The following is a 19,925-nucleotide window of genomic DNA, read 5'->3' on the forward strand; positions in this document are numbered from 1 at the left end:
CGCTCTGACCTTTCATCTACCTGGGAGATATCATGGTTATTATGGTGGTTACCTTCAGCTGGAATGAATTTTACAGATGACAGCCCAACTCTCCTTTCCCTGTCTCTGATGACTTTGCAGAAAAGTTATGCATCTCAGGAGGACATTGGCTCTACTTTTCCCACGGGAGACCTGATGTTCTCATGGAGAGATGATTCCACAAAAAACAGGAATTTCCGTGTGTCATAGACTTTTTCTGAATTGCTGAAGAGTAAATAGAGCTTTCAAAAAAAAAAGATTTGAGGCTTTTGCACCAAGATAAATGCATTTATTTATTTTCCATTGCTGTAACAAGCTAAACAGTACACATCCATATTTGATGAATAACAAGTGACAACAAGCTGAGGACCCTTTGCACAAAACTATAATGTAAATAAAGTTTCTTTCAACATACCTATATCCAAATAAGCATACCACAATATTTGCAATATGCAAAATGAACTTTGTCATCCTGAATATTTGCTAAGCTAAAAAATGAAACATTGAAATTCAAATTGTTCATATCCATAATCTTCAAAATAGCAACCAATAAGTAAGGCTAGAAGTGTGGCTCCAGTGGTAACAGCATCAGCTCAATAAACAAGCTGAACCACGACTCTGTATTCAAACCATAGCAATAAAGGAAAGCAAAGCGGTTTTGAAAAATGTAGTTACAAACAGTACAAAGCCAACTTCAGCCAGTTGTTTTCCAAACAAAAGGTCAGCAGACCAAGTTTTAAGTAAGAACAGTGCTATAAAGGAAAGTTTATTGTAGAGACACTGGCTGCCCATTGAAATCACATCTCCTCTTCTGATTCCTCATCTCTTTCAGCATTTTTCAGGAGACCAAATTCTGAGGGGCAAAGATTCTTAACCTTCCATTTAACCACCCTGAGAAAAAATAAAACCATCTTTGGTTAGATGATGTCTAAAATAAAAACAGAATAATATCATCCAACTAACTTGGTATTATTTGTGCAAATATGGGTGACAACCAAAAAGTAAACTTTTTATTATCTTTAAATAATTTTACAAGCAGTCTCCATTCAACATGTCAATTTATAAATATACGTTTGTTTTGGTATCTTGAGGCTTGCACTCAGGGCCTGGGCACTGTCCCCGAGCTTTTATTTCTCAAGCCTACTGTGACCCGAGTTCCACCAACAGCATTTTTAGTGGTTAAATGAAGATAAGAGCCCCACAGACTTTTTCCTGGGCTCATTTTGAACAGTTCTCAGATTTCAGCATTTTGAGCAGGTAGGATTACAAATATGAGCTACTGTGGCACTGGTCACTCACGTCTGTGCTAGCTACTCAGTTCAAAGCCAGCCCAGGCACTAAAGACCCTAAAGACTATGAGACTTTTATCTTGAATTAATCACTAGAAAAGGGGAAGTGGGGCTGAGGCTCAAGGGGTAAGGTAGTAGTAGCCTTGACCTGAAGAGCTCAAGAACAGTGGCCAGGCCTAGAGTTCAAGCCCCATGACCCACAAAAAAAATTAAGCTCCTTAATCTGAAATTTAAGACTGAATTGACTAGCCATCTAACTACACTGAATAATGGTATTGACTACTCATGCTATTTTTTCAGTTATCACATGCAGAAGCACTCATTTCATGGTCTTATCTTTTGTAGAGAAATTTTGAAAACAAAATTGGAAAGCATATGAAATATGAGTTCTAGAAAAATATGCTGTTTTCCTCATATGTAGAATCTAGACCATACATGTGAATATATGTGTATAAAACTATTTCTTACATTTCATGTTTTAATTTCATCATATTTGAATTATTATATAACTTTGTTCCAATTTAAATGTTTCAAAGTTCCTATTGTTATGAAATACTAATATCAGGGAACTTTTGAAATAGTGAATTTTGTAGAAATACTATCATCTAGCCAGGCACCAATGACTCACGTGTATAATCCTAGCTATTCAGGAAGCTGAGATCTGAGGATAGTGGTTAAAAGCCAGCCTGGGCATGAAAGTCCATAGACTATGATCTCCAATGAAACAAGAGAAAACCAGAAGTGGCACTTTGGCTCAAGTGATAGACCAACAGCCTTGAACTAAAGAGCTCAGAGACAGCTCTCAGGCCCACAGTTCAAGCACCAGGACTGCCAAAAAAAAAAAAAAGAGAGAGAGAGAGAGAAAGAAATACTATAATCTATAGAGCATTTTTCTTCTAGTAACCTATAGGGTAATATTAATTAAGATAGAACTAAGCATCTGACTCTCTTTATCAATTAAGTTTTGTATTGTTTTGGCTTGGTTCGGTTATGGGGCTTGAACCTAGGGCCTGGACTCTGTCCGTAAGCTCCTTTGCTCAAGGCTAGTGCTCTACCACTTTGAGCCACAGCTGCCCTTGAAGTTTACTGGTGGTTAACTGGAGATAAGAGTCTCATAGACTTTCCTGCACAGGTTGCCTTGAACCACAATCCTCAGACTTCAGCCTCCTGAGTATTCAGGATTATAGGCATGAGTCAGCATCTGGATAAAAACAGATTTTTCTCATGACAGCATAGAACTTCATTATGTACATATACCACATTTTTTTCATCCATTTATCTTAGCTATAATGAACAATACTGCAATGAACGTGGTTGTGCTGGTAGCTTTAGTATAGTCTTGTTTGTATTCATTTGGGTAAATGCCTAAAAGTGAAATTGCTGGATCATAGGGGAGCTCTATGTTTAGTCTTTTGAGAAATCTCCATACTGCTTTCCATAGTGGTTGAACAAGTTTACACTCTCACCAACAGTGTAGTCGGGTTCCCTTCCGTCACATCCCAGGTCATCATCTGTTATTCTTATATTTCTTTACAATGGCCATTCTAACTGGGGTAAGAATCTCAACATTGTTTTGATTTGTGTTTCTTTTATGTCCAGAGATACTGAGCATTTCTTCATGTTTCTTTTGGGCATTCTTATTTCCTCTTCAGGGAAGTCTTTCGCCCACTTTATCAATGGGGTGGTTGTTTCTTTGAGGATTTGCTTTGGGGGGATTTGATATTTTGAGTTCTAAGTATATTTTAGGTATGAAGCTCTTGTCTGTTGTATGAATAGTGAAGATCTTCTCCCAATCTGTTGGTTTTCTATTTATCTTGTTAGCTATGTTCTTTGCCATACAGAAGCTTTGCAGTTCAATGAACTCCTACTTGTCCAATTGTTCTTTGACTTGTTGTATTTCTGGGTTGTTATTAAGAAATTTTTGACCTGTTCCCAGGAACCCTAGTGTTTCTCTTATTCCTTTCTGTAATATTTTTCAGGGTATCTTCTTTTACCTTGAGGTCTTGGTCCATTTGTAATTGATTCAGAGAAAATAACATCACCCCATTCATAATGAAATGGAAAGGCTTGGAAAATTCATATTAAGTGAAGTAAGCCAGAACCAAAGTAACATAGACTTCATCGTTTCCCTCATTTGCAAGAATTAGTATATGTATAGGATTGTCCTACCTGAGGATCACAATAGCTGGCTCAATAGCTATATACATATGACATCTTATATATATAAGATGATTCTAAGTGAAATGAACTCCAAAATATGAAAACAAGAGGATTTTTGTGGTTGTTTTTGTTTTGCCAGTCCTGGGGCTTGAATTCAGGGCCTGGGAACAATCTTTGGACATTTTTTGCTTAAGGCTAGCACTCTGCCTCTTGAGCCACAGCACCACTTCTAGCTTTTTCTATGTATGCAGTACCAATGAATCAAACCCAGGGCTTCATGTATGCTAGGCAAGGACGCTACCTCTAGGCTAACACCCAGCCCATGGTTGTTGTTTTTAGCGTACTATGTGAAGTTATTTCTTCTTTTTCTTTTTTGTCCCTCCCCACCCCGCCATGGCTTATCCCCTAGTGTTATTATATTTGATTTTGGTAACCGGTGTATTGTATATACATTTATCTGAATTAGGGAAGGAAAGGGGAACAAAAAGAGGTGAGACAAAGGACAAAGGGAAAAGCAATGCAACAGCAATACTCACAAGATAATATGTTGGAAATTAATATTACAACTAGGGAGGGGGGTTGAGGTGGGGAAGTGGGAGAAAAATGTGGGATAATAATGTTCGACAGTGTAATCCTTCATATATCACCTTGACAATAAAATAAAATTAAAAATAAATAAATATGGGACCGGGAGTTTAGCCTAGTGGTAGAGTGCTTGCCTAGCATGCACGAAGAACTAGGTTCGATTCCACGGTACCACATACATAGAAAAAAGCCAGAAATGGTGCTGTGGCTCAAGTGGTAGAGTTCTAGCCTTGAGAAAGCCCAAGGACAGTGCCCAGGCTCTGAGTTCAAGGCCCAGAACTGGCAATAAATAAATAAATATATAAACAAACATGGATTTTTAAAAGACATTTTCAATAAAAATGAATCCCTGACCTATTGCATAGATAAGCCTTGAAAATCATGCTAAATTAAAGAATCTAGTCACAAAAAATTCACAAAAATATGTGTCTGTTTATATAAAATAGACAGAATAGACAAAATAAACATGATCTTCAAACAAATTAAATGGATAATGTAGTGCCTCTAAAACCCAGATGTATTGAATGTCAAACAGCTGATTACTGAGCAATTGGTGTACCAGCAGGTATGGGAATATACTAGGTTCTATGTGAAGTTATTTCTACTTTTTTTTCTTTTTTTGTCAGTTGTGGGGCTTGAATTCAGGGCCTGAGCACTGTCCTTGGACTTTTCTCAAGCCTAGAGCTCTACCCTTGAGCCACAGCACCACTTTCAGCTTTTTTCTATGTATGTGGTGCCAAAGAATCAAAGCTGGGTCTTCATGCATGCTAGGCAAGCTAGCCACTAAGCCAAACTTCCGGCCTATTTATTCTTTTTTTTTAAACAACAATGTTTTTTATTTATACAAAACATTACAATCTTCTCAAAAGTCTTGTTACTTATCAACAAACTTTTCATTGTATTCACCTAACAAGTGTCCAGCTATATAACACTACCTGCCAATCCCAAGCGCTCAAGTAAGACAAGAACATGCTTGGAATACTGAATGGAAGAGAAGACTAAGAAAACCCAACACAGGTACTTTAGAAGCAGTTAAAGGAGGGTATGTGTATGATTCCTGAGCACCATCAGATTTCCCTTAAAGTTGAATTTTATAAAACCATATTAATGACATGACACTAGGGAATCAGAAGAATCTGCACCTTGGGATATAAGCAGGCATTCAAAGTTCCTAGACTGGCAAACAAAGTGGGAATGGAAAGCAGAGAGGTAAAAAGAAACAAGGAGAGAGAAGCACAGAGGGAGAAAATTATGTCTAGGAGGAAGTCTAGAGCTGGTCACAAGTCTAGGGCCAGAAAAAGCCTGGGATTTTACACCTTCCAGGAGGTGATAATTCTAAAGCTATACAGTGGTCGGGTGTGAGATACATGTAGCAATAAGTCATGTGTTCTGTAAGACAAACGTCACACCTTTGCAGGACCAACTTCAATCTACACTGCTATTTTGACAGCATATAAGTAGCCAGAGTGCAGCAACCTCAGCAAGTCAAATGGAAAGGTCATAAGGAGGAGCTGCAAGCAAAGTGGGCCTAGCGGAAAAGCAAAGCTTAATGTTACTGTGTCAAATAAAGAGACGACAGACTGGATTTCATTATTCTCCCAGCATTCTGGTAGTTTCCTAAAGCAGAAACATTCAGATTACTATTCTTTCTTTGGTGCTAGAGATGGAACACAGGACCATCCATCGCGGCACATGCTAGGCAAATGCTCTATCACTGAGCTACGGTCCCAGCCTCCTGACCATGCTTAATAAGTGACTACTGTATTGCCAAATATTGTACAATCAAACATGGGCTGACCATGATCAAAGTCCCAAATTTTCCTGAGCCTTCACTGCCTCCGTAATCTGGAACACAGCCAGCAGCATGGAAATTATTATTACTTTTATGGAGGAACAGGGAGATAGGGGATCAAAACACTATCTAAACATACACTTCAGTAAATAAAAGATGTCACTTGGCCAATTTAATCAGCATTCAGAATCCTCCTTACTAGAACATCATAACTTTCAGACCAATCAAGCAAAACAGGATTCTGCTATACGGATGCTCCAAGTCTGGGATAATTTTACTCAGTTTTTGATCCCAGGCACTTGTGTCTAAGACCATTTACCCAGCAGAGAAAAGCTTCATATAAACTCAAGACATTTCAAGATGGTATCTTCTAGAATGCCATCCTGTCCACCCTACTCTATTCAGTTGTCTACTTCTTCCTCTTCATTTTGCTCATCCTCTTCCAGCCTTTCTTCATCTTCATCATTGTCCTCATCCCTGCTCTTGTCTGGCTCCTCTGAATCTGTTTTTTTGTGTTTGTCCTTCTTCTTTTGCTCTGATGCCTCTTTCTTGCCTTTCTGCTCCCGCCTATATGCTTCTAGAGTTTCTTTCAAGGGGGTAACGAACCGCTGGAACTCCATCTCTTCCATGGCAGAGAGCACATCGCTGGCATTGAGTGTCTTGCGCTTTCCTTTCATCGCAAAGTTATTGGCACAGGACGTGGCGTACAGCACGAAGACGCTGGCGGCGCGGGAGATGGCGCTCCGGGCCTCCTTGGAGATGTTGACTCCGTCCGGGAGCGCCTTCTTGATAATCCTAGTGATGACAGCGTTGGGCAGATTCAGGTCCTCGGGCCTCTCCGCCATCGCCACCGCAGGGCCTTCTTCTTCAGGGTACCACAGTGTCCGGACTTCCCGCGTCGCTGGTGGCCTATTTATTCTTTTTCAGAAGGATACATAATCTAGCTAGCTGTGAGCTCCTAGGCAATATCACAATTGATAGATCATAATTGCTAAGTTATCTGGTAGAAAATATTGTTCTATAAAAATCAAGAAAGGGAGATGAAGAAGGTTAGATGAATCACAAAAATATTCACAAAAAAAGGAGATGCATTTTAAATGTAGATATATCAAGTAAAGGAAATGGCCTGGCCAAAAACATTAGAATGATGTAAAATCCTCCTTCTGGAACCTGAGCAGACAGTGCTTCTCAGCAGTGCAGACCTGCCAGCTCCAGACAGAGCCAAACAGAGCCTGCGCGAGCCCAGAGCCGTCACTCGGCCATGGCGGGGACCTGCCAGCTTCACAGAACCAGAGAATCCAGCAATTTCTGAGTACCTCTGTGGATGTTTCCATTTCTGCTCGAGGAATGGCATTGGGAAGTAATCCACTCCTCCACCAGCCGACAGCAGCGCCATCTTGACTGCTGGCAAAGACCCTGCCAAACCAACTGGAGCCTGAGAAGTGGTGTTAGCAGCACCATAAATAAAAGGACAAAGGTTTTCCCAGAGTCAATGCTCAGAGGAAAATTTATAGCTCTGAGTGCTTACATTAACATATTGGAAAAATCGCAAACCAACAGTTTAATGTCACAGCGTAAACTCTTGGAAAAAGAGCAACAAACCAATCCTAATCCCAGTAGAAGGAAGCAAATTATTAAAAATCAAAGCAGAATTAAATGAATTGCAGTCCAAAAAAAACTATAGAAAGAATCAACAAAACAAGGAGTTGGTTCTTTGACAGACCCTTAGAAAATCTTACCAAAAAAGAAGGGAGCACACCCAAATAAACAAAATCACAGTTGAGAATGGTAGTATCACGACAGAAATTACCAAGATCCAGAGCATCATGAGGGAATACTTTTCAAACCTTTATGCCAACAAATTTGAGAATCTAGAAGAAATGGGTGAATTTCTAGCCAATATTAACATATCCACACTGAACCAAGAAGACCTAATCCAACTAAACAGACCTATTTCAAGCACTGAAATAGAAATGGCAATTAGAGACCTCCCATCCAAGAAAAGCCCAGGGCCAGATGGATTCACAGTTGAATTCTATAAGATCTTCAAAGCAGAGCTCACACGAACACTCCTCAAGCTCTTCAACAAAATTGAAAACAAAGGCTCTTTGCCAAATCATTCTACGAAGCCACTACAACCCCCATCCCAAAACCAGAGATTCATAAAAGAAAAAGAACTATAGACCCATTGCTTTGATGAATATTGACGCAAAACTTCTCAACTAAATACTGGCCAACCGTCTTAAGCAACTCATCCAAAAATTATACACTATGATCAAACAGGATTTATCATAGGGATGCAAAGCTGGTTCAACATATGCAAATTAATTAATATAATTCAACACATCAACAGGAGCAAGGACAAGAATCACATAATTGTCTCAATAGATGCAGAAAAAGCATTTGACAAGATCCAACACCCCTTTATGCTAAAAGCTCTGGAGAAACTAGGAATCCATGGAACATTCCTCAATATAATAAAGGCTGTGTATGACAAACCCACACCTAGCATTATACTTAATGGCAAAAAGCTAAAGCCATTTCCTCTAAAATCAGGAATGAGACAAGGATGCCTACTCTCTCCACTCCTCTTTAACACAGTATTAGAATTCATACTCAGAGCAATAAGGCAAGAAGCAAGCATAAAGGGGATCCAAATAGGGAAAGAGGAAGTAAAACTTTCCCTCTTTGCAGATGACATGATTCTGTATTCAAAGAACCCTACAGACTCCACTCCCAAGCTCCTTGAGCTGATTCAAAACTTTGGGAAGGTAGCAGGGTATAAAATTAACCCTCAAAAATCAACTGCCTTCCTCTACACCAACAATGAGAAGAACGAGGCAACAGTCAGGAAAGCAACTCCTTTTGCAATAGCCTCAAAGAAAATAAAGTACCTAGGAATTACCTTAACTAAGAATGTAAAGGATCTTTTTGATGAAAACTTTAAAACCCTGAAAATGGAAATTAAAGCAGAACTGAGGAAGTGGAAAAACCTCCCATGCTCCTGGATTGGAAGAATCAACATCATGAAAATGACAATCTTGCCAAGGGCTATCTACAAATTCAATGCAAATCCCATCAATATCCCAATGTCATTCTGTAAAGACATAGAAGAGGCAATCCAAAATTTCATATGGAATAATAAAAGACCCCATATAGCAAAAACACTTCTTAGCAGAAAGAACAGCACAGGAGAAATTTCAATACCAAACGTTAGACTCTATTACAGAGCTATAATAGTCAAAACAGCTTGGTACTGGCACAAGAACAGGCCTGACGACCAATGGAATAGAACTGAGGACCCAGATATTAAACCACAGACTTATGGCCACCTAATCTTTGACATGGGAGCCCAAAAAACAGTATTGGGATGGTTCTTTCTTTGGAGATTAATTTTGGAGTGATTCAATTTTTTGAGCTGTTGATATATTTTAGATATGAGGCCTTTGTCCATTGTATGGTTAGTGAAGATCTCCCACTCTGTAGGCTTTCTAGTTAATTTGCTAGCTATGTCCTTTGCCAAACAGAAGCTCTGCAGTCTAATGCAGTCCCATTTATCCAGACTTTCTCTGATTTGTTGTGTTTCTTGGTCCTTATTAAGAAAGTATCGACCTGTGCCAAGGAGACCTAGTGTATCTATTATTCCTTCTTGTAAAGTTTTCAGTGTGTCAGCTTTTACCTTGAGGTCTTTGATCCATTTGGAGTTAATTCTAGTGCAGGGTGACAAAGAAGGATACAACTTTAGTTTTCTGCAGGTGCTTAACCAGTTCTGCCAGCACCACTTGTTGAAGAGGCTGTCTTTCTTCCATTCTATTTTTTTGGCTCCCTTGTCAAAGATTAGGTGGCCATAGGTCTGTGGTTGATGTCTGGGTCTTCAGTTCTATTCCACTGGTCCTCAGTCCTGTTCTTGTGCCAGTACCAAGCTGTTTTGATTACTATATAAATGTAACACTTACTATAAACAGAGCATCTGATCACTCTGAAGCCAAAATAGTATATGTGAAGACATGGAGACACAGAACAGTATGTCATCAGTGTATGAGTCAGAGCCACAGCACACATCATAAGCTATTTTAACTTTACATCAGCAATGTCTATATTTTTATTGGCAATGTCTATATTTGCAAGGAATTTTCTGCAATGCTTCCAGGCTTATGGGATAGTAGGCAATTAAATCTTCTTTGGAACATTAATTTCAATATTATTGACCATTGATAATCATATACCAAAGAATGGAAATTCCACGAATAAAAACCGGTAACTCACCAGGTGACAGCTACAGAAACCACTCCCATGATGATGTAGGTAACTGCATAATGCCAACAAAAGCAGATGATGAGAAACAGACTGTTGTTATGATCATTTAGATCCCATGCAGGACCTCCAATTGGAGTAAACAGAACAAAACCCAGCTGCAATTTAAAACAAAAAGCACATGTTAAAATACCTAAGCACATTCTCAAAGATGGTGCATTTCAAAATCCTTTGCAACTGAAATAACACCCATCATCTGTGGTATCCTAGTTAAACATCAGGGTTTTCTACCTTATTTATTAGTAGAGACAGTATATTTAAGAACTTCTAGGGAGGAATATTCAAAATATAAGAGGTGATCATTTCTTTTTTTTTTTTTTTGCCAGTCCTGGGCTTGAGCTCAGGGCCTGAGCACTGTCCTTGGACTTTCTCAAGGCTAGCGCTCTACCACTTCAGCCTGAGTACCACTTCTGGCTTTTTTCTATGTATGTGGTACCGAGGAATTGAACCCGGGTCTTCATGCATGCTAGGCAAGCACTTTAACCACTAGGCCAAACTCCCGGCCCAGAGGTGATCATTTCTGAAGATGGGTGGGCTTTCAAAATGTGGAGATGCACTCTCTCCACTCCTCTTTAACATAGTATTAGAATTCCTGGCCAGAGCAATAAGGCAAGAAGCAAGCATAAAGGGGATCCAAATAGGGAAAGAGGAAGTAAAACTTTCCCTCTTTGCAGATGACATGATTCTGTATTCAAAGAACCCTACAGACTCCACTCCCAAGCTCCTTGAGCTGATTCAAAACTTTGGGAAGGTAGCAGGGTATAAAATTAACCCTCAAAAATCAACTGCCTTCCTATATACCAACAATGAGAGGAACGAGGCAACAGTCAGGAAAGCAACTCCTTTTGCAATAGCCTCAAAGAAAATAAAGTACCTAGGAATTACCTTAACTAAGAATGTAAAGGATCTTTTTGATGAAAACTTTAAAACCCTGAAAATGGAAATTAAAGCAGAACTGAGGAAGTGGAAAAACCTCCCATGCTCCTGGATTGGAAGAATCAACATCATGAAAATGGCAATCTTGCCAAGGGCTATCTACAAATTCAATGCAAATCCCATCAATATCCCAATGTCATTCTGTAAAGACATAAGAAGAGGCAATCCAAAATTTCATATGGAATAATAAAAGACCCCATATAGCAAAAACACTTCTTAGCAGAAAGAACAGGAGAAATTTCAATACCAAACTTTAGACTCTATTACAGAGCTATAATAGTCAAAACAGCTTGGTACTGGCACAAGAACAGGCCTGAAGACCAATGGAATAGAACTGAGGACCCAGCTATTAAACCACAGACTTATGGCCACCTAATCTTTGACAAGGGAGCCAAAAAAATAGAATGGAAGAAAGACAGCCTCTTCAACAAGTGGTGCTGGCAGAACTGGTTAAGCACCTGCAGAAAACTAAAGTCGGATCCTTCTTTGTCACCCTGCACTAGAATTAACTCCAAATGGATCAAAGACCTGGAGGTAAAAGCCGAGACACTGAAAACTTTACAGGAAGGAATAGGAGACACACTAGGCCTCCTTGGCACAGGTCGAAACTTTCTCAACAAGGACCAAGAAACATGACAAATCAGAGAAAGTCTGGATAAGTGGGACTGCATTAAACTGCAGAGCTTCTGTAAGGCAGAGGACATAGCTAGTAAATTAATTAGGAAGCCTACAGAATAGGAGATCTTCACTAACCATACAACGGACAAAGGCCTCATATGTAAAATATATCAACAGCTCAAAAAATTGAATCACTCCAAAACTAATCTCCAAAGTAGCAACCATCCCATTAAAAGATGGGCCAAAGACTTAAAGAGAGTCTTCTGTGAAGAAGAAACAAAAATGGCCTATAGACACATAAAGAAATGCAAATCAAAATAATTCTAAGATTCCACCTTACTCCAGTTAGAATGGCCAGGATTAAGAAAACTAATAACAACAGATGATGGAGGGGATGTGGCCACTGTTGGTGGGAGTGCAAACTCGTTCAACCACTATGGAAAGCAGTATGGCAGTTCCTCAAAAGACTAAACATAGAGCTCTCCTATGACCCAGCAATTCCACTACCTGGCATTTACCCAACCGTCCAGAAACAAGGGCCTACTAAATCCACTAGCACAACAATGTTCATTGCAGCACTATTTACCATAGCAAAGATATGGAACCAACCCAGATCTCCCTCAGTTGATGAGTGGATCAACAAGATGTGGTTATTTATACACAATGGAATTCTACGCTGCTGTCAAAAAGAACGACATCACCCGATTTGTAAGGAAATGGAAAGACTTTGAAAAAAATCATATGAAGTGAAGTAAGCCAGACTCAAAGGAACATAGGCCCAATAATCTCCCTCATTTGTTATAATCAGTGTAAACCTTGAGCTCTCCTAGCAGAGATTTACAATAGAACAAAATCTAGAGACATTAGGCCAAGTAGTATGACACTAAATGTAAGGACCTCTAGGAGAAGGAAACAAAAGCTATATAATGAATGGTTGTTGTCCTTAATGTACTATGTTATCGTTCATCTCTTTTGCCATCCCTTGGTTATCTCATATTTTTGCAATATTTCACCTTGTTAGCTGATATATTTTATATGTGCTTAATTGGTTATTTGAAAATGGATAGGGAAGAGGGGAAATCAAGATGAGTGGGGGGAGGGTGGGAGGAAAATGAGGACCATGTCATAAGAAAGGGTATCAATATTTGTGAAGTTATGCATCTTCTATCTGGTGAAGATAATGTAACCCTTCTATTAATCACAATAAAATTTTTTAAAAACAAAATAAAAAATGTGTAGATACCTACATTTTATACTTTCCATTCTTTTCATATTAAGAGTACAAAAGTACACATATGAAGTTATTTATTTTCTTTTGTTTGTTCCTCCTATGGTTTATTCCTTGTTGCCACTGTATCTGATTTGGGTACCTAATGTATTGTATATACACTTATTTTAATTAGGGGAGGAAAGGGGAACAGCAAAATGGTGCGACAGCTGGGTGCCCAGTGACTCACATCTATAATCCTAGCTACTCAGGAAGCTGAGATATGAGGATCACAGTTCAAAGCCAGCCTGGGCACTAAAGTCCATGAGACTATTATCTCCAATTAACCATCAGAAAACCAAAAGTGGTGCTGTGGCTCAAGTGATAGAGCACTAGCCTTGAGCTGAGGAGCTCAGGGACAGGGTCCAGGACTAGAGTTCAAGCCCCACGATCAATAACAAAATAAATGGTGAAACAAAGGACAAAGGGTGAACCAATGTCACAGAGAGATATGCAGTATGTTGGAAATAAACTCTACAACTTTTGAGTGGTTGGATGGGGGAGGAAGAATTGGAAGAAAAACATGTGCGGAGTAAAAATGTCCAATAAGAAATGTACTCACTACCGTACATATGTAACTGCAATCCTAATACATCACCCTGGCAATAAAATTAAAGAAAAATGAAAAAAGGGGGCTTTAAAGTATATAAATAGCTACAAAAGCAATATTTATATTCAATAGCATTGAACATATCCTAAAACCAAATTCAATATACATCCCATAATGCTGTGCCTGGTACATGGTGTTATGGTTTGAGCTCCAATGGGCTTGACAGCCTTGACCTGGGGTTGAATGCAGTATACATGGCCTTTTACCTGAGCTGGCTCTGTTCATTGCCTGCATCTTTCCTCAGCAGAAATTCTAGACTGTTACCATCCCAACATCCTTGTGTCTCCACTGCATCTTTAGCTTCACCCTTTCAGTGTCATACATCACCCTCCTGGGAGCTGCCTGCAAAGATCTTTTCTGTGCCACATATTTTCAAGCCTCCCTGCCTCAGGAAATCTCAGTGGAAATCTCTACAACCCATACATACGTCTTGCATTCTTCACACCTACATAGCCAGTATCATGTGAACAATAATAAGGTCTGCTGCAAGCTCAAGTAGCACCTGGGTCCTTTCGTCATGACTGAAGTGATTTGAGTATGTTTGTAGGTGGACATAGAAAAATACGTCTATATCTAGTATTGTGTGAAAAGGCAACTTTTGCAGATCTTTCTTCTCAATAGAAATCACATGAATTCAAATCTTTTGGTTCTTCCTTTTGTTCCTGATTCTCACTATAAAACTATCTAAAAACAGCCAGAAACAACCATTACACAGCTTGGATACTATGGTGTCTTAAAGATGTTTCCAGATTTAGACCTCAGTTCCATTATTGTGTGAACCTAGACTTTCCAATTCTCCCCATCATAATTTTGAGATGGTAAAGCATAACTTATGGGCTATGGTTGGGACAGAGTAAAATAGAGTGTGTAAAATATACAGTGGCTAACATTACTAGTTTCTCAATAGATGAGTTTTCTCACTTTCATGCCTTTCCTATATTCTTCAGTCTCTCTACCCATTAGGATTATAAGTATTTTAGCATCAGTAACTGCTTCTAACAAACCATCAGCTCAGAAGGACCAGGTATGTGATAAATTTATACACATTCTGCTTCCTACGCAGCTGTTCTAATACCACAAATAAGGTCACTGTGTATCAGAAGAATCTCAAAGGTCCACATTGTCACTGCAGATAGAACAGCAGAGGGAAGTCTCTGAAATCAACAGCAGAAGGGTTCTCTAAATAAGGAGAGATGTTACCTGTGGGAGTCACCAATTATATCATCTGGAGACCTACCTGCCACAACCAGCTTCCCTGTAGTATGGTAAGACTTGACCGTAGAAGCTCCAGAACTATGCTTTTTGTAAAGAGAAGCTCTAGGAAGGCAACCAAGCCAGCCAAAAAGGAAGCCAAGCATAGCAACTGATGTACAAGTATGTCCACCATTTGCCGGCCATGCGTATGGTTGTAAAAGATAAAAGCTAATAGAAAAGGGAAAACAATGAATTATTATCATTATCTTTATCACTATTATCATTTCAGTGAAATCAAAGGCTACCCACTGCTTGACTTTCTTTTTCTCTGCGTAGATTCACAATTGCAAAAAAGAAAAAGGAAGTCCCCACTGATTCCCACAGGAATATATGTTTGCATTCTTAGGTTCATCACTGATTCTGTACAATATAATTCCTGCCTCCTTTCCCCAATTTTTATTCTGTCCTCCAGTACACAATAGCCAAGCTATGGAAACAGCCTAGACACCCTACAATAGATGAGTGAATCCAAAAACTTTGATGCCTATACACAAGGGAATTTTACACAGCCATCAGAAAGAATAATATTATGTCATTTGTAGGGAAATGGACGGATCTAGAACAAATCATGTTAAATGAGGCAAGCCAAGTTCAGAGAGTCAAATGGCGAATGTATTCTCTCATATGCTACATCTATGCTATGTTATACAGGACTCTAAGTATTCATACACAATGAGAGCAAAGGAGGATATTCTTGGGGGAGAAATTGAAAGGTGCAATGACTATGTGCCTCTGATCATACAAAATAACATGTATCAACATGAATTATGGATGCTTTTGCCAGTCCTGGGTTTAAACTCAGGGCCTGGGCACTGTCCTTAGACACATCTTGCTCAAGGCTATCACTCTGCCACTTGAACCACAGTGCCACTTCTGCCTTTTTCTGTGTATGTGGTACCAAGGAATCAAACCCAGGGCTTTGTGCATGCTAGGAGATCACTTTACCACTAGGGTAAGCTCCTAGCTGAGGTTTTTTTTTTTTCTTTTGTTGTTGTTGTTTTTTTCTTTTTGCCTTATTTGTGCATTTGTCTGTCTTTGGGAGGACAAGGGAAGCCCAGAAATGGAGAGACAAAGGGTGAATAAATGCAGCAGTGGTACTCACTAGATACTATGCTGAAAATGAACTATACAATTTGTGGATTGGCAGGGAAGGAATAAACTGGAGAGATAGAGAGAAGGGGTGACATTGTCCAAAAAAAGTACTCATTACTTGATTTCTGTAACTATAACTCCTCTATATATCACCTTTATAATAACAATTTTTAATTTTATTTTATTGTTGGGGTGATGTACAGAGGGGTTTCAGTTATATTCATCAGATAGTGGGTACATTACTTCTTGAACATTGTTACCCCTTCCCATGTTTTTCTCCCACTTTCCCTCCCCTCACCCCCTCTCAATAACAATGCTTTTAAATTAATAATTCTAGCTACTCAGAAGACGGAGATCTGAAGATTGAAGTTTAAAGCCATCCTGAGAAGGAAAGTCCATAAGACTCATCTCCAGTTAATCACTGAAAATTTGGAAGTGGAGCTGTGGCTCAAATGTTAAATCCCTATCCTTGAGTGAAAATCCTCAGTGTTAGCACCCAAACCCTGAGTTCAAGCCTCAGGAGCAGCACACAGAAAAATAAAACATAAACAAAAAAAAGTCTTTTTTTCATGAAAGTCTAAAAATGAAGACCTTACATTTTGATGTAACGGAAACTTTTGGACTCTACCCATCACAGACGGGGGCAGTGTTGTTCTCAGTATTCTGAGTGAGCAGATGGTGGAAGGCATTCTGCTGTAAGTAGTTGCCTCATTACAGGATTTTTATGATCCACTGTTCTGAGCTCAGTTTTCATTGTCAAATGTGAGACCAATGATAATATGCAGGACCACCAAGAGATTGGTAAGAACTATAATTCTTTTTTTAAGTTAGGTATGATATGAAAAAAATATTGACAAATAGTATTTGTACACTTCTTTTAATTAAGTTAATAGGGAAGAAAGATCTTTGGCATTCTGCCTAGTACATGCAAATATCTCATAATGGCCAAGATGTACAGATTTATCAACCAATACTGCATGTAAGCAGCAAAGCTGCATTATTATATAGGATTATCTAAATGTCAGCTAATGAAGAATAGTTATTCATACTTACCATTCACCAAAAAGGCATTTGCCAACATTAACTTGGTTAAGAAGACTGGAATTGACCTGATGTTGAAGCATAAGATGTTGATCAATGCCCACAAACCAAAGAAGAGATAGACAGTTAAATGATGAAAGCGTAGCAATTTGTTCAACTGGCTTTCTTTGCTTTCAGAAAAAATCTGCATGCAAGTTACACCTGTAGAAGAACAGAAAAACAGTATGAGTAACTTTCTCCATAACTTTATCTAGGATTGCATAAAGATGTAGGACGATAGGCTCAAAGTGTGTTCTAATCTGTCATAGTCTTATGAGCCAGATTCCTCTCTCCTGGCTATTTCAGATCATCAGTGCCGTTGATTTTAGTTCAACTACCAATTCCAATCTAATGAAGGAAGGAATCTAAAGTAAATCTTGAATGATTTAAGGAATTAGGCTTAAGAGTCAATATGATAAAAGGTGGTTACTTCCTTCCTAGCTTCTACATCTTTGCATAGCTGCCACATGAAAGGAGTTGTCCCTCTTATCTGATCAAAATTCTATAGTTCTACTTTGACTCGATTAAGGATAACTGAAGAGGCCTAGACAGATACACCATATGATTTAGTCAGTTATACAAACAGTTTAAACTTTCTTAGAGATGATATCTTACATTAACTGATATAAATTGATAAGGAAATTATTCTCTTGGGAAACAGCTGATCTGTAATTCATGGTCATAATGAAAACCTACTGCATGACAAAAATCTCATTTGTATTAGAAGGAGAATCTGTAATAAAACTCTAAAATATAGAATTTTTTTGTAGAATTTTCAAAGGCAATGATTATGTCTCAGAAATTATCTGGACTAACTTAACCTCCTCATCCACTTCAGAAAACAAGAAAAGCCTCTAATACTAGCTGCCCTGGAGGCTTAGATTTGAGGACTGCAGTTCAAAGCCAGTCCAGGAAGGAAAGTTCAGGAGACTTTTCTCTTATTAACTACCAAATAGCCCAAAATGGTAGACCACTAGCCTGAGTTGAAAAGGTCAGGGAGAGCAACCAGGTCATGAGCTCAAGCCCTAAAATTGGCATGAAAGAGAGAAAGAAAGGATAAAGAAAGAAGGAAGGAAGAGAAAATGAGAGAAGAAAATGAAGGAAGAGCAAAAAACAAAGAAGGAATGAGAGAAAAGAATGAGTGCCCTTCCCCTCTATAGACCATCCACAGTGATTTACTAGTAAATATTTTCATTAATCATTTAATCATTCTGGTACCATTTGAAAAATGGTTTAAATTAGAGGTCTTTTAGGTATTAGAACAATTTGCTATGGAGTGTTTTAACCAATTATAAAATCAAATTCACCTTTTCTGTGTAGGAAAATTAAATACTCTAATTCATTAAGGAACAAGCCTTTATTTAAACATGAGGTACTATCTTTTTGAACAAATTATATCTCATGGCAATTACAATTAGATACACAGTAAGAGATATTTTGAATATGAAAATATTTGTAGTCATTATTTCTATTAAGTCTTATATATGTCTATGTACATGAAAAATATGCCATAGGGAAAAATAAAACAAATCTTCCACTTACCAGTTAAGACCATGCCAAGGAAGACAATTCCCTCCAAATTTTCTGTTCTCTGGAAGAATGCTTTAGACTGAAGGTAACAGATCCGTGCTTGCTTTTTATATGTATATAACAAAATAATCTTTATATACCACCAAAGACCCATGGTAATAAAGAATGCTCCAGGGAGAGCATGACCTCCAAAATCACCCATGACCTACAAAGACAAAAATATGCAGAAGACAGTCATTCTGGAACACAGGCAAAACATCTCTTGTCCCCAGAGAATGTAATTAGAGATTCCCTCCTTGAACAATTGTTTGTTAAACTTGTCATTTAAAATATGATGTAAACATAAGCCATATAATTAATCATTGTTGTTCTTAAGGTACTATGTTATCTCTCATCACTTCTACTGTCCCTTGGTATCTCATATTGTTACACTATCTCATTTTGTTACCTGATATATCAAATATATTTGTATTTGGTTATCTGAAATTGGATAGGGAACACGGGAAAACAAGATGAGGGGTGGGGGAGGGGGGAAGGGAAATGGGGACCATGACATGTGAAAGGATATCAATGTGTGGGAATTAAGGCACCATTTATCTGGCAAATATCATGTAACCCTTCTATTAATTACAATTAAAAATATATTAAAAAAACATCTCTTATCCCCATAGAGTACATTATAGTCTCATGACCACGGGTAAACTGTGATCTTATTACAACAGCAGCAATTCAAACAAAATACTAAATATTCATTAAACTTACTGGGTCATGTGTTTTACATGCAATCTTTAATAACTATAACAAGAATAATTGAGATATTACCTCACTTTCAGGTGATATAAAGGTTTATAGCCAAGGCAGCCCATCAACCTGCCCCATCCAGTAAGTGCCACATCCCACAAAGAACTTCCAAACCCGTACTTCAAATGTGGCCAGACTGGCTACTGGTCACACACCAGCCCCCACCCTGCCCACCAACAAAACCATGCCCTAATTGTCAAAGAGAGGCACACTGTCCCACCACCTCACAAGGTACCATCCACACCCTCTTCCCCACAGGCTGACTGGAAGCAGGTCAGGTTTGACTGCAGCCCTGGGCTTTGACAACCACATGGGAATCTAGGGTAACTGTGAAGGTGGCAGGCAGGACACCTTCCTTATTGATACTGGGGCTAGCTGGCTAGTGTTAACCCAGTATTGAGAATCCACCTATGCTGCCTCAACCTCCAGAGAGGAGGGTAAGCCTTACATACCCCAACAAACTCAGCCTCTTTTGTGCTCTTTCCCTCTACTTTTTAGGGATTCCCCAATGCCCTGTTCCCTTTTGGGGATGGGATCTCATGGTCAAATTTGGCTCAGTCATCTTTTTCTCCCTTCCTA

The 19,925-nt window shown here is 38.8% G+C and overlaps 1 protein-coding gene and 1 pseudogene across 1 annotated transcript in view; both read right to left on the reverse strand.

Moving 5' to 3' along the window:
* Positions 1 to 324: 324 nt before the first annotated feature.
* LOC150069436 (transmembrane protein 45A-like) overlaps positions 325 to 19,925 on the reverse strand; it is a 62,908-nt gene continuing 43,307 nt past the window's right edge. Inside the window, exons 3-7 of the mRNA XM_090347264.1 lie at positions 18,558 to 18,750; positions 16,989 to 17,177; positions 14,827 to 15,011; positions 10,111 to 10,256; positions 325 to 909 (exon numbers count right to left, since the gene is read on the reverse strand). Of these exons, the coding sequence (XP_090203390.1) occupies positions 816 to 909; positions 10,111 to 10,256; positions 14,827 to 15,011; positions 16,989 to 17,177; positions 18,558 to 18,750 (807 nt within the window). The 3' untranslated portion in view covers positions 325 to 815. The remainder of the gene's footprint in view (positions 910 to 10,110; positions 10,257 to 14,826; positions 15,012 to 16,988; positions 17,178 to 18,557; positions 18,751 to 19,925) is intronic.
* LOC150069437 (DNA polymerase epsilon subunit 3 pseudogene) lies at positions 5,995 to 6,696 on the reverse strand (annotated as a pseudogene).

This window comes from Megascapheus bottae, chromosome 1, assembly GCF_031878675.1.
Source record: "Megascapheus bottae isolate mThoBot1 chromosome 1, mThoBot2.hap1, whole genome shotgun sequence".
Lineage (NCBI taxonomy): Eukaryota > Metazoa > Chordata > Mammalia > Rodentia > Geomyidae > Megascapheus > Megascapheus bottae.